The sequence below is a fragment of the Eucyclogobius newberryi genome, unplaced genomic scaffold (genome assembly GCF_026437365.1).
Source record: "Eucyclogobius newberryi isolate DKJ021-1_F unplaced genomic scaffold, fEucNew1.0.hap1 SCAF_12, whole genome shotgun sequence".
Taxonomy (NCBI): domain Eukaryota; kingdom Metazoa; phylum Chordata; class Actinopteri; order Gobiiformes; family Gobiidae; genus Eucyclogobius; species Eucyclogobius newberryi.
Window position 1 is genome coordinate 6,599,296 of NW_027315746.1, and position 16,098 is coordinate 6,615,393.

General features: G+C 41.6%; 1 protein-coding gene across 3 annotated transcripts in view; it reads left to right on the forward strand.

Moving 5' to 3' along the window:
- The window catches only part of zfyve9a (zinc finger, FYVE domain containing 9a), a 39,710-nt gene continuing 23,612 nt past the window's right edge, over positions 1-16,098 (forward strand). For 2 of the 3 annotated variants that reach the window (XM_072440656.1, XM_072440659.1), the window contains exons 1-3: positions 1-211; positions 1,653-1,720; positions 15,284-15,389. In XM_072440656.1, the coding sequence (XP_072296757.1) occupies positions 15,320-15,389 (70 nt within the window). In that variant the 5' untranslated portion in view covers positions 1-211; positions 1,653-1,720; positions 15,284-15,319. Of the gene's footprint in view, positions 212-1,652; positions 1,721-12,345; positions 12,436-15,283; positions 15,390-16,098 lie in introns of those variants that run through there. The other variant, XM_072440657.1, reaches the window with a different exon arrangement.

The following is a 16,098-nucleotide window of genomic DNA, read 5'->3' on the forward strand; positions in this document are numbered from 1 at the left end:
CTCGGGGGCGGTTCCTGAGCGCCGCTGCCGCTGTCTGCAGCACAAACTACGGCACTACAGCCTGTACTTTCCGCGGCGCTCCCGTCCCTCCCCGGAGCCTCTCCAACACCGCGAATAAATCCGAAATAACCCCGCAAACGCGACCAGTCATGACGGATACCGACGCGGGCGCCTCTCGCGGGACTCTGCGCGGAAGATGAGGAGTCTTTTGGTGAGTATTACGCGCAGGTTTGACGGGGATTTCACAGGTTGTTGCCGCTCCGAGCCCGCCACCGCCATTGTGAACTATTCAGCGGGCGTCGGTGGAGTTTGTAGCCGCGATGAGCGCTCCCTCACCCGGCTAGAACTGCCCGTCTAGGTGGCCTAACACCCGACAATTACACAACACGTCAACCTCGTCGCCACCGCTTCACCTCAACACAACTGCAACATTATCACTCTTATAAGTACAGAACAATTTGTCTTTAAAAAAAAAAAAAGGAAAAAAGAAGCTTAAAGTGTGGAGTGTTGCCGAGTCGTCGCAGGAGCAAGTGTCCGCCTAAGGTTCACCTCGAGGCGGCCACTCTGCTCACGACCGCCCGCTGTATCATCGGAGCTAACCTGTGCAGCCTTTAGCTTTACGACAATGCTATAAGCTGTGCCCGCCGCGCTTATTAAACACGTCTTAGTTGTAATAATGTGCAATTAAAATGATGATACAGTTTGTTGTGCGTTTTATGGCCTTGCGTGGGATTTTGTGTGCGTTTTTAATGGAGCTAGCAGCGGGTCTGGCTAATGCAAGTGCCCAAGTTTTGAAGCTAAATTGTCCCAAACTCTTGCATGATCTATTCCACCCTTTTTCTAGACTCGTTTGAGGCAAGACGCAACATGCAAAACTCTACAGTGTTTTGGGTGCTTTTTGGTCCCTGGGTGCGTTTACATGGCCCAGCAAAATCAGATTATAGAGTGACTAGTATGTTTTGGAAGACAAAGTGCAATGAATTTAAAATAATAAACTCCATTTCCCTGGTTTTGCATGATTTCTCTTGTCGATTCCTGTAAAATGAAATCGGATTACTGGCTTCAGATGTTCTGTTTACCCGAAATTCCAACAATTTTGATAAAGATCCAGCCGTAAAGTAGCACCTACACACACCAAACTTTGCAAACTTGTGCTTGTAATTCTAAGTATGATTTATTAAGGTTTTAACTAAAAAAAAAAGAGGTAAAATAATCTTTAACGCACATTTCAGTCAGATTCAGTTTATTCAAATACTATATGCAAATCCTTATTATGGTGTACATTTAGTTCCTGTTTAATAAAGCTGTACTCCTTAACCTGCTGACTGCTGCTGGGGGGAAAAGTGGACTTATTCTTTGGACAATTGTGAACATGAAATGAAAACGTGGTGATAAACCTGTAATACACTTTATTTCCCTTTTTATATATTCCAAATGTATATCTCTTAAGACTCGGCTGCAGTGTCGTGACTCATGCAACCTGTGCATAATATTTACCGTCTGGTTTGGAGACTGTTTTGGTCCGTGTCAGTCGTGGTAGTAAATTATGACATAAGCAGAAGTTAATGAGCAGCTATTTGATTCTGTGAGATTCTGTGGCGACGTCGTCCTCGTCTGTGACATTGTATTTACCACGTTTTGTTTTTTCGCAGACGCTTGGTCAAGATGTGGAGGTGGATTCCTGGACAAGTGGGCCTTTCTTCACCTTTGAGAAAAATAGGTAAGGTTAAAAAACAAATACTTTACCAGGGTAAAGGCGAGACCCTGAGGCGAGACCCTGAGGCGATGCCAGAGCCCTAAGCGAGACCCTTAAGCAAGACCCCTAAGCGAGACCCCCAAGCGACGCGAGACCCCCAAGCGACGCGAGACCCCCAAGTGACGCGAGACCCTGAAGCGAGACCTTTAAGCGACGCGAGACCTTTAAGCGACGCAAGACCCTTAAGCGACGCGAGACCCTGAAGCGAGACCTTTAAGCGACGCGAGACCCTTAAGCGAGACCCTTAAGCGAGACCTTTTAAGCGAGACCTTTTAAGCGAGACCTTTTAAGCGACGCGAGACCCTTAAGCGACGCGAGACCCTTAAGCGACGCGAGACCCTTAAGCGACGTGAGACCCCCAAGCGAGACCCCACCCGCTTCCAGAGTCTCTCGTCTGCATCACCGTCGGGCCTAATGCAGTGTGTGGCCTCTTTCATTCCCTTGTCTGGACTCTGAGCTGGCGTCGTTCCAGCAGACGCACACTTTAGTTGAGTCTATTAGAGACTTACACATGAAATATGACACGTTTGAAACCTTTCACTTCAGCTGCGGTGGCATCCTACACAAACACAAGTGCTGAAACCATTTGAATTGATCAAACAGTTCAAGGTTCAAGGTACATTTATTTTTCCTTTTTATAAATGTTTTTCTTTTTTTTTTTCTTTTTTCTCTTCTTGCTCTAGAACAGAAATAGACCAGGACTAAACTGGGTTGAATTTAAGACTAGAAGAACTAGATCTAAAAGTCAGGACTAAACCGAATATAAACAGAAGACGTAGTAGTCGATACTAAACCAGGTCTAATGTGTTTAGGGAAGTTCAAGTCAAGCTCTGCTAAACGAGCAACAAACTTGGAAGACTCTTAAGCGTCGGGACCTAAAGCGTCGGGACCTAAAGCGTCGGGACCTAAAGCGTCGGGCCCTAAAGCGTCGGGCCCTAAAGCGTCGGGCCCTAAAGCGTCGGGCCCTAAAGCGTCGGGCCCTAAAGCGTCGCGTCGACACCTAAAGCGTTGCGTCGACACCTAAATCGCCGGGCCCTAAATCGTGGTACCTAAAGCGTGGGGCCCTAAATCGTGGGACCTATTGCGTTAGGACCTAAAGGATGGGCCCTAAAGCGTCGGGCCCTAAAGCGTTGGGCCCTAAAGCGTCAGGGCCCTAAAGCGTCAGGGCCCTAAAGCGTCAGGGCCCTAAAGCGTCGGGCCCTAAAGCGTCAGGGCCCTAAAGCGTCAGGGCCCTAAAGCGTCAGGGCCCTAAAGCGTCGGGCCCTAAAGCGTCGCGTCGACACCTAAATCGCCGGGCCCTAAATCGTGGTACCTAAAGCGTGGGGCCCTAAATCGTGGGACCTATTGCGTTAGGACCTAAAGGATGGGCCCTAAAGCGTCGGGCCCTAAAGCGTTGGGCCCTAAAGCGTCAGGGCCCTAAAGCGTCAGGGCCCTAAAGCGTCAGGGCCCTAAAGCGTCAGGGCCCTAAAGCGTCGGGCCCTAAAGCGTCAGGGCCCTAAAGCGTCAGGGCCCTAAAGCGTCAGGGCCCTAAAGCGTCGGGCCCTAAAGCGTCGCGTCGACACCTAAATCGCCGGGCCCTAAATCGTGGTACCTAAAGCGTGGGGCCCTAAATCGTGGGACCTATTGCGTTAGGACCTAAAGGATGGGCCCTAAAGCGTCGGGCCCTAAAGCGTCGGGCCCTAAAGCGTCAGGGCCCTAAAGCGTCAGGGCCCTAAAGCGTCAGGGCCCTAAAGCGTCGGGCCCTAAAGCGTCAGGGCCCTAAAGCGTCGGGCCCTAAAGCGTCGGGCCCTAAAGCGTCGGGCCCTAAAGCGTCGGGCCCTAAAGCACAGTTGTTGCCTGTACCTGTTGAACTGCTCTTGGAGTCGACACTCGCAGCACTTCCTGTCTCACTCTTTGTAGATGGAGGCGACTCATGAGGCGACGGCGCTAGAGTCTCACACACGCCTGACGATGATGAAACGTGTCGTCTTTTCACCGCGTTCTCTCGTCTTTTCACCTCGTTCTCGTCTTTTCGTTTAATCGCTGATCAAAACAAAAGCGGGACAGAGGCGTGTAACGGAGTTTGACGTGAAGCGCTTTGAAACGGCGCCACGTCCCGGGCCCTTTACAAGCCGCTCTTTGTCTTTCAACTTCTTTTGTCGGATCGGAATCGCTTAAATCAGTGCGACTTGTGGCTTTGTGTCGCCGCGCTGCGTTGTTTGTTTTGCAGTAGGAAAAGGAAATTGAATTGTTTACCAAAAGAAACTCAAAAATGGTAAAGAGATGCACTTTGAAATGTGGTGATTTTTGAATTACTTTTATTCTGCCTTCCTTAACATAGTCATTTTTGCGTATTTTTTTGTGTACCATGGATCTCTAATAATGTGGGCTTAAGTTGCTTGTGAAATAATTGAAATAGTCTAATTACCGGTATACCTCCTTTTTTTGTTTCTTTTTTACATTTTTATTTTTAGCCTGTATATGAAATTATTTTTGTTTTATTCAACCTAAGATTTTGGGTAGTTTTGACTAGTTAATACAGGGACGACGTTAGGCCACTTAACGATACTATAAAAACTAATTTATGCTATTGACAAGTTAAAGGGCCCATGATGTTTTTTTTTTAAACTTTATCAACTTTTTGACTTTATTTGGTGTGTTTCTACCTGTTTTAAATATAAATTATAGTTTTACACCAATCGAGCAGGTGTTTGTGGAGAAAATGTTTAAAACGCTGTAGAAAAATGACAGGAAGTGACACCAGGGACACTCTGATTTATGCAGAATTTGCACAAAATAAACTACTTTTTTTTTTCCAACTCTAAACATTAATTCAACAAAATAAAGTTGCTCACATATTTTTCTTGGTCAAATTTAGTTAGTATGTATCTTAACTGCGTTTTAGTTCAACGAGTCGTCCGACCTGTAGGGGGCGCTTTACCTCCAAAGCAAGATAATCCCGGTAAACACTTTTTAAAAATGTATAATATAATATAATATAATGCAGGAAAATAACAAAAACAGTAGCACACATAAAAACTACCCACAGCGATTAAAATTGATCCTCAAAAATGATTGTTCTACCCGTCATTTATTCAACATTAAGTACAGTCGTTATTGTGCCGGGGCTGGATGATGATCCCCTCCGCTCTTGCGCCCCCTATGGGCTGTGTGCAGTTATCAAATCACATTTGAATCATAATCATAATGGTCAGTGATCAGCTCAGGTCTTTCTAACTGTGGGCAATAAATGCGTGCGGTTTGCAGAGGTCATTCTCCTCGTATCGTCCGGCTCTACCTCTCAGTGTTTTTCCCATAATGCCTTTTTATAATCTGACCAAAAGCATGACTCCTCCCAGGCGGCTGCATCTCGCCGGGCGTCGGCAGCACTTACGTAATAACGAGGTGTCACTGAGTCACGCGGAGTATGAATGTTTTTAAGTGACGTTGGGTCCGGAGGAAGCTGGCGTCCGCGGCCCTTCCTGTGTCCGGGAGTAACTGCGGGTTCCAGGATGCGGGTCGAGGGCGCTAAAGGTCGCCAATGGACGCTAAAGGGCACTAAAGGATGCTAAAGGGCACTAGAGGACGCTAAAGGATGCTAAAGGGCACTAGAGGACGCTAAAGGATGCTAAAGGGCACTAGAGGACGCTAAAGGATGCTAAAGGGCACTAGAGGACGCTAAAGGATGCTAAAGGGCACTAGAGGACGCTGAAGTGCGCTAAAACAAAGTACAACTGAAGAAAAGTGATGCAAAATGGAAGGACAACTGCAGTTTTAGTCCTGGAGTACGTCTCTGTAAAGTTAGGGCCGCGCGGTATTGGGTATTGTTGCGATACGGGTATTATCGCGATGTTTGTATCTACTTTTTGACACAATTTCAGTTATATTACAAAAAATAAGTTTGTGCCTTAAAACTTTACTGCGACGCAAGACAAAATCAAAGCTAATTTAGACTGAATATGAAAAATCTTGAATAAAAATCTGCCTTTTTCAAATTTTTCATTATAAACACACTAAATATATTCAGTTTGTTGCGATACTCATTATAGGGCCAGACAAATATTGCAATTTAGACGCAGCAGCAGCAGCAGCAGCAGCAGTGCAAACAATATTTAATAATATACACAATATGTTTTATCATCTTTTATGTTGTCTCGTTGTAGTTGTGTTGATAGTAAATGTGTGTAAAGTTTAACCCCTCGTGGCTGTAGAGTCAGATAACGGTCTCGTTTGATTCTCAGTGACTTTACTCAATGCCGTCTTTGTCTCCACAACAAATCTCTCCTGTCACTTTGTTTTTACACGATTCGTCGCACTCTTGCTGTGAAATCTGTGTGAAAATTGAAACGATTCTTATTTTTCTTTAAACTTTCACTTCGTCTGGCACAAAGCGTATACTCTAAAAGCTACGATGCCTCCCTGGATACACAAAGGGACTGTTGCTAAGGCGGTCGAGGGCCCAATGCGATTACGGAAGTACATTTTACATACATTTTTCCCATACAGATTCAGGAAAAAATGAACATTAAACGTTTGCTCAGGGCTGATCAGCTCTGTGGTGGTAATGAGCTATACATTTACTTACATACGGAAAAAACAAACAAAAACAAAACCTACATATATGACTTTTATTTTGGACTCTTTGTGCCTTTTTTCTTTTCTTTTTTATTTGTATTTATTTAGTTTTCTCTTGTCTTTTCTTGTTTCCTGTTTTTGTTTTATGTTTAAAGATAAATAAAAATATTTTTAAAATCTGTTTCTAAAACCTTATAAACCGCTTTATTATCAAAACATTTATCTGAATTTTAACGTGTGTTCTTTTGGACAGAGAACAACCGCGTTATGACATTATCAAGCACAACATAAACTCTTTATTAGAACGTTTTTAAATCCATATATTGCAAAAATGAATGAGAAATGTACTTCCAGAACCAGCTCAAAGTGGACCGCGGAGCTCCACAACAGTATTTTATAAATGAATAAAAGCTCAATCATTGGTCTGTGCGGCAGGTCGATGTATAAACGCATAACATTTGACATGTTCTGTTTTATTTTGCGACCAAGTTTGACAGGCGGAACGAGCTCCCATTGTGCATCCGTTACAAAAAATACAACTATATCAAAGTGCAAGTCGTTTTTTGCCTTTCAAAAACTGCGCGTAACCACCTGTCGCACACGTGTAGTCAAATCCTAACTGCTTCTTGGGCCTTTACCCACCGTAATTAATAATCAAAATGATCTTTGGCGGAACCACTGACTGATGCATTCAATCTACACGTTTTTTTTACACAACGTCACATGGTGTTTGCGTACGTGACACATACTGCCGGTGTTACTCGCGTGTTACTCTGGCGGAGATCATTAAACGGCAGCATTATTCATTCATACATCACACTTTAACACAGACGCCGCCGTGATAAATCCACTGGAAACTCCCTCCTCGCTCCCGTCTGACACTTCCAGGCCTCGTAAATGAACGTACCATCACTTTGCTGGACTCTAATTAGCACGGAGACGCGTTACTCCATCATGGCGGCGCTGTAGTTTCCACATGGACTGAGTTAATGTCTCCATAGATTTTAGATTTGACCTGACCACACTGCGTCGGGCAGAATGAGGTCGGTCCATCGATTCTTCACGCGTCACGTTTTCAAACGGATTCATTTCAGTACGATGGATGGCTTCGTGCTGGGGCCTTAAGGATTTTTCTGAAAATTAGAAGTGATTTGTGTCTTTAAGTCCTAATTCATTTAACGACACACGTTTTAAAATTGGTGCAAACGATGAAAAATGACTCGTTTAACCGTCAGAACATGTTGTGCAGAGGTTTAATTATCTACAGGGCGGCGGTCGAACAGGTTTCACAGGTAATCTGGATGGTGGTTTTTTCATTATTTTTTTTTCAAAATTGGAAACGTTTGGCCTGAAATCATTTTCAATCTAAAGGTGCTGGACTCATCGAAACTCGCGAAGCAGAAATCGAACCAAAACCACATGTTCGTTCAGCTGAGATAAACATCCTCACGTCGCTTCATCAGAATCAGCATCATTTATTCATGGACACGTGACAAGACAGTGGCATTTGTTTTTTGGAACAGGAATTCTTCAGACCATACACGTACAATACGCGTACAGTACACGTACAATACACGTACAATACACGCACAATACGCGTACACTACACCCACAATACGCGTACAATACATGCAATACACGCACAATACGCGTACACTACACCCACAATACGCGTACAATACATGTAATACGCGTACAATACGCGTACACAACAAGTAAATAAACAAAACGATTACATAAGGTGTTGGTTTAACGTCCGAATGGCTATGGGGTTTTTAATCAGACTTTATCAGGTTTTATGGAGCTGGAGAGGAATGTTACGTTTTTCATTGCACTCTAAATAAAAAAAATAACACACTAAAAAAATAACTAAAATGGAGAAAAATGTATGAAAAAGCCAGAGACATTTTAAAATGATGGTTCTGTGATTAACTCCGGCAGTAACTTTACCGCCGCGATAACTCTTAAACGTATTGGAAGTGCCACAAAAAATATCAGGATAATATTGAAACCTCTTTATGCCACTGACGCAATAACCGTAAAGCCGTAAAAACGTTGTTCTAAATGCACAGCGCATATGGCGTCAATAATGAGTACAATTATTTCACATGCTACAGGAAACAAACACACGTAGTTTCCTAAGAGTATAAGAGACATACGTTTGTTTTTTTAATGTTTTTTTTTAATAAGAAGTTGTTTTTTTAATAAAAGGTTTTTTTTAATAAGATTTTTTTTTTAATAAGAGGTTTTTGTTTTAAGTGAGGGTTGTTTTTTTAAATAAGAGGGTTTTTTTTGTAAGAGGGTTTTTTCTAGAGTTTTTTTTTTCTTTTTAATTTTTTTTTGAGTTTTTTTATTTTATTTTTTAATTATATTTCAGCTCCTAATCTACTTCTGTACCTAATCTGTCTTGCAACACTGGAATTTCCCCAGTGTGGCACAAATAAAGTTTCTTATCTTAAAAGCTCAAACGTACACTATGAATATGACCAAACATATTCTTCTTTCGTACTGTATGAAACATGCTCCCAATGAACAGAACTCATTCTCTTGGCGACTCATTTAATTCACACAATTCGTCCCCTTTTGGAGTTTTACAAATCGCCACTCGAACACGTGTGTTTTTAAAGTCGTGTTTAAATACGTGGCCTACATTGTGTGTCTAGTCAAGAGTTCAAAAACCGCCGCTCTGTCTGTTTGTGTACCGCCGTCTTCAGTTTACGGCTAAAAATACTCCTGACTCGCGCGCACCCACTGAAAATGCATTATTCAGTTTGGCCTCTGCAGGTAATTAAATGTTAAACGGGGATGGGCCATCCTGGCGGAGGCGTGGCGCTGCGTTTGAAGTTTAAGGCCACAAAGTGATGTACGTTCACGACGACATTTGCATCGTCATAGTAACGTCACGTCGTCTGCAGAGACTTGGGCCACGTTTCTCCAGCTTGTCTTGTTCTGTGTTAAACCTGCAAATAGTTCAGTTTAGTCAAAACATGTCAGTTCTTTCACATGTTGACACTCCTTATGTTTGAATTTAAACTGATTTCTACTATTGAGGGACACGTGTTATGCAACATCGACTTTAAAAAGAAAAAAAAGAAGTCTTGTTGTGGTGATTGTAACGTGAAAAGGCAGAGCTCCGTTGTCTGGAAAATCATGAACGATATCGGTCCGTAAGTTTGCACGGATCGATATATCGGTCTGTACATTTGTGCTTACCGATATATCGGCCTGTACGTTTGTGCTTACCGATATATCGGCCTGTACGTTTGCGCGTACCGATATATCGGCCTGTACGTTTGAGCGGATCGATTATATCGGTCTGTTCGTTTGAGCGGATCGATATTTCGGTCTGTTCGTTTGAGCGGATCGATATATCGGCCTGTACGTTTGCGCGTACCGATATATCGGCCTGTACGTTTGAGCGGATCGATATATCGGTCTGTACGTTTGAGCGGATCGATATTTCAGTCTGTTCGTTTGAGCGGATCGATATTTCGGTCTGTTCGTTTGAGCGGATCGATATATCGGTCTGGTCGCTGCGTTGACTGTGATTTGACACGGGCTGATTGACAGGTGATTAGGCCGTCGGGGTCATGGGTCACGGTCCGTATCAAAACAAATGGTACGGTTTGCGTTTGACTCGACGTGTGGTGGAGGGCGGGGTCACCAGACACGCCCTTTGTAAAGAATTGAAGATTTATTTATGTATAAACCTTTATTTCACCAGCTAAGAACATATTGAGAGCTGTTTTCCATGCGTGTGTTCTCATGGTCCAAATCACTACAACTGCTTACATTAGTGCGTCAGGGCTAGTTTTTGTTTATTTCCCCCATGTTCATACACCAGATCCAGAATGAGATCCAGAGTGGTGCACTTTTCAATACATGCATTATTTTATATTCTAAAACATGAGGCCAAAGTAAAGGCACAAGAGGTTTAAAGGCCAATAATAAAGGCCAATAATAAAGGCCAATAATGTCCAAAAAAATAGCCCGAATATATTGTTCTTATTAATTGTTTTGCCAGAGAAATAAATCCAATCACAAGAGGATTTCATTTTCCAACCGCTCAGCCCTCCAGTCATTTATGTGTAATAATAATAAAGCCGCTGTAGGTGTCAAGCTATGAGATTTAAGGAAGTTTTATGGAGATGTGGTCAAAGATATTGTTGACATTTGAAATTGTGTCATAAAATTCCCACAAGTTGAGACGATACTTTTGTTAGTTTTGGTTTTATTCTTCTTCACCACCTGCTAAATAGGGCAAAACATGCATTAAAATACTTTATTATCTTGAATTTTAAACAAAAAACAATATAATAATTATAATAATACAAAATAATAATAATAATACAAAATAATAATACAAAATAATAATAATAATATATAATAATAATAATAATACAAAATAATAATATATCAATAATAATAATAATAATACAAATACTAAATAATACAAATGCAAAATAAAAAAATAATACAAAAACAAATAAAATAAAACAAACAAATAAACAAAAAGCTGAAACGGTGACGTGTTCTAGTAACTTTCCTTATGCTTTGCCTTCGCTGCTTAACTCTATAATGCAGTAGTGCTATTGTCTGACTGAGATCCACCTTAATTAATACTTAAAGCACTGTCCGCTCTCTGATAACTTAACATGTCCGTCTTGTTGCGTCTTTGCCGTCTCCCGTGTTCAAGACGCTGCCGTTTGCAATCCAAACCTCAGACGTTCTGCTTAAACCGGCGGGAAAACGTGTCGATTCAGCTCTTTTCAACCACTTTATTTGCTTTCCTGTCTAAAAGTTGCCTCTCAGTTCTTGTGATAGGAAAGAACTGAGGATAGGAATACGGCATAAACTATCTTGTTGGTGAATATTGTCATACATGTCACTGTATTTGGCAAAAAAATAATGTCTAATCTCTTTCAACTCTGTTTTCCCGCCGTCACGTCTCCTCGTTATTTACAGTATTACTTAGTAATCCTCCGTCTCTTGTCCCCATGGGAACGACCCTGGACTCGAGTCGTTCACAGCCCATAAACACATAAAATCCAGGTCAAACGGTTGCTCAGTCCGGTTTGCAAAGATGATAACCAAGGTAATTGATAATGTGAGGAATTAAACGCTTTTGTCTCTCACTAATGTGTAATTCTGTAAGTTGCAAAATTACCACAATGTAATGTGACTTTACCTACTTTTTTATTCATTTTGGACCCGGTTTAGTTTTAATTTTCACACCGTCTTGTGATAAAGGGGTAAAAGTGATAAAAGGGATATAGTTTGACATCGTGCAGCACTTTGTAGATTAATGGCATCAGATATTGGCACCGATCCAGAGAAATGTGCTGTAATCGGCTCAAAGATATCGGTTCGGTCGGTTATCCTGGTTGAGTTTGTACACAAATCTTAAAATGGGTTATATACGGGCTCAGAACGTCTCCTAATGTTTGAACGTCTATCATACGACGCTGTACTGCAGTTACTTAAAGGGTATACGGCAGTTACAGCACACTTTAGAGATGTTTTGTTTCAAGGAAATAAATGCTGTCGTGACTCAGATATCGGGAAATGTCGGATACGTGAAGACAAAATATTGATATCGGCTACAAAACTGCGTAACAAACTGTCCCTATTGCGAAGTATAGCCTAAAGAAACTGGATTTTACTCCCAAAATGTGCTTCTAAACACTCCTTTTCAAATTATTTTCTTGTAGATACGCAACAAATGTGCGTGCGTGTTTTTAAGCGTAGTACCGCATGTGGGCTGTAGGGGTTAATCATGGCTTATTATAATAACTGCTGACATGCTAGTTGCTGCACCAGTTCTGCGTTTTCGGCTTCCTTCTTGGTTGAAGAGATTCGCCGCCACACCACGTACTAGGATATGACCAAATACCATCTTTATGTTAAAAACTGTAAACTGGAGGCACAGGATCACACTCCGCTGCACTTACTACTGTACCATATCCTCAGTTTCATCTTGAACTCGTGCGGTATTGTCCTGATGCTGTCGCTCCGCTCTCTCCCCTCAGGCGCGCGGCCGACGGACGGTCGCTGGACTGACTGAAGTCGCCGAGGCCCGTCGAGGTTGAATCGTCTCTGTGTCGGAGAGAGGGACCTCTGAGCAGGTGAGAGCCGGCCGCTGACCGTTTCTGTCGTCTTCGTTGCGCTTTTGGTGTCATTTGGTCCGCCGAACGCCGCCTCCGTCGTCTGCGCGGACGTTCGATTCAAATGTATTTAAACTTCTCTTCAAATGAGCTTTACCGAGATGCAGGTCGATTCTAACGACATCGCGAACCATCGGACAAACCTGCACAACCCCATATTTGTGGTTTATTTACGATAAACGGGGCTCTAGGCATTTAGTCGGCCGAAGTAACTATCAGCCCACTAAATATTTAAATGAGATCAGCCAGTGTTTTGAGAGAGAATGGTGAGTTTGCGCTCCCTTTTACAGATAAAGAAGCAGTTTACTGTAGATGCTTTACTGTGAATGCTTGAGAGTGCAGTTTGGGTCAGATATTTGCGTTCAGAAGGAGATGACTTTATTTACATATTAAAGGCAATAGAAAAACAAATTTAATGTGTACATGAATCGTGATAAAATAAAAATTGTGATCTGGCACGGATGCGCGGTGGCAGAGCGGTTAGAGCGTCCCAAAAAGGAGATCATGGGTTCAATTCCCGGGCCACCTGCACCAACACTTTCTTTAGCCGATCACAGCCCGAAGACACAAGAGCAAGATGATATTTAAATTCTTGAGCTGTCAAATTTAGCCTCACCTGAGTTTGTTTCAGAATGGTGATAAATACAATCAAACTAATTACAACATAACTTTCCAGAGACTTTAACCATTTTCACTGACAGTATTTTATGAAGCTGTAACCCATTTTTCTTGTGTATTAAGTCATCCTGTTTAGATGCAGAAATGTGACCTATAGCTTGTCTGATTATGATCATACAAGAAGCAAAATATATGATTTGTTTTACCAATTTCTTGTTGAATTTGTTTTATAACTGTCTTTATTCATGAAAACATAAGTTCTTTAGCTCTGCCAGTGCATTCATTGATTGGTCATTGATCATTTTTTGTTCAACCACCTCAATGCAGGAGCTTTTAATGCAGTAAAAGCACAAATATATGCTTTGACTCACTTTCTTAATTATTCTCTTCCATTGTTTATTAAATGGATAAGCCCTAGAAGTATCCACATGGTCCATACATCACTTTAACGAGTCGTGTGACCAGAGCTGTAAATAGAAAAGGATGAAGGTTGGTCAGAGGACATTGAAGCATCATTATGTAACTTTCACACTCTATAAATAAACCTCAATTCCATTTTCTTTATATGAAACTAGGCATTTTCCCTGCTATTTTTAAGCCCTTGTTGGCTCGTGAAACGTGCAGATGTGAGAGAGCAGAGCCAGTGTGGACTTATTTAAATCTAGAGTTTATTTTTCTTAATCAGAAAGCTAAATGTACAGAAGATATCCAGCAAAGTATTTTTTATTATTATTCTGTTTGATGGCCGGAACATTAAAAGGATAGTGCAATATTGTCATTATTATATTGTTGAGGTAGTAGTTTTCAAAGAAGTAAGTTTATTATTTATCAATGACTCAACAAATAAACTGTTTGATAATTATAGATATATTAAAGGTGTTTCTAAAGACAGTCTAATGAACTGCGAGTTTATAATAGTCTACCATTTTGAAAATAAATACAATTTAAAAAAGTATCGCAATTAGATGTGCGATTTAAAAAAAAAAAAAAAAAAGATTTTTATAAGAAAGAAGATTTTACACATTTTAAACAACTTCCATGAGTGCAAACATTTGACAAAAGACTATAATATGAACTAATAATAATCTAAATTCAATGTATTACAGCAGTTTCCTCGGTGAGCGTCTCGGAGTTGTTGATTTTATCAGGAGAAAGTTTGAGAATCAAAGAATGAAACTGTCATTTGTCAATAATAGAGAAGCAAATTAAACCACTTTCACAGAAATTAAACAAATGGTTAACTGTCCTAGAGCATTTCCTGTCATTAGACCTTCACAGTGACGAAAAACTACAGAAAACACAGTGGGGGAGAAGTACAAACCTTGAGGAGAACCACAGTGAAGGAGAGATCCAGACTGTAGATGGTCCAGGACTGACGCTTCCATCTGCAGATATAAAAATGTAATACTGCAGATGGCCATAAAATGTATGTAGCACTATAAGTAAAAGGTACAGCATGATTTTTCTGCCGCCTTTATGATTTGATAATTGCACCCAGGGCCAGTTCTAGGCATTTGGTGGCCCTAAACAAGATTTTGGTTGTGGCCCACCATTTGACAAACACCGTTTAAAAATCAGAGGCGGACTCAGAAGAAAAGTGACTCAGGATCTCTAGAGAAGACATTTGTTTGTGTTTACATTGTTTTTTTAAAGTTATAAATAGTCATAAGTAAAGGGGGGTTTGGGGCTCATCACGAATCATTCCGGGATTCTGGTGAATTTTACATTAAACATTTTCCCACGTTATTTGAGTAGGCTACATGTGTAGTTTGTGACGGTGCCTTTTAACTAAAGTGTGTGGTGGGCATGAGTTTGAGGCCCCCCTGCCCCAGATCGAGTTTATGGCGCTGAGGCTCCAGAGAACCACTGCAAACTCTCATGGCGGGACATCTGAACTAGTTTTTTGCACTTAGAACATTAACCTATGCTTAAGTTGTCTGTTAACTCTTTTGACTCAGTGATCTGAATCGATTGTAGCGGGAAATTCTCTTCCTCCCACTCCGGTCTGGACACTGCCCCCCCCCCCAGAGCAGGCCCCCAAACAGTCGCCTGATGCGCTTGTGCCTCGGGCCGGCCCTGGTGGATGCAGTTTTAATCCGTGCTCTATTACATACAGTAGTGCGGCTCTCCATAGGACGCGGTGACGTAGTTTAGAAATGTGTGGTATTTAGCTTGTTCTTCCTGTTGTTAGGGGCACACGCAGCGGCAGGGTGGAGCTTCCTGACCCATGGAGAATTACTTCCAGGCCGAAGCCTTCAACCTGGACAAGGTGCTGGACGAGTTTGAGGAAAATGAAGGTAACAAACTTCAACAAAATAACCTCACGTCTTCACTACACTGGATTTAGATTAAAACAGTAGTGCCTTGTGCAGTGGCGGAACAGATGTAAAGACCTTCTGTTTGCTGTAAGCGCTGCATACTTTGATTGACAGGGCGGGGGGCGTTGGTGCCCTGCCTTGTTAGCATGGTTTTGTTGTTATATTATATCACTTAAATGATTGCGTCTTTACAATGTAATGCTTGTGATCCTTAAAATGTTGCTTTGATTGTGATTAAGGATGTCACGATATTAAATGTTAGTGTCGTGATTATTGTGAATGTGACCAAAAACGGTATACCGTATTTTCCGGACTATAAGTCGCACCAGCCAAAAAATGCATGATAGAGAAGAAAAAAAACATATATAAGTCGCACTGGAGTATGACATGTGGTTGCAAGTGTGAAAATAACAAATAATATCACGTATAAGTCGCTCTGGAGTATAAGTATATAAGTATAAATATAAGTATAAGTCGCACCCCGGCCAAAACTATGAAAAAAAGTGCAACTTATAGTCCGGAAAATACGGTACTTCAATTTTTTTTCATTCACGCTGTCTAGCACATTACAATTTCTCAATTTTGTGACCAGCTGTACAAAATCAAACCTTCTGAATGACAAAAGAAAGTGGCAGATCAAAAAGTACATTTACTGTAGGTCTTTTTTTAACTTAATTTGCTTGTAAAA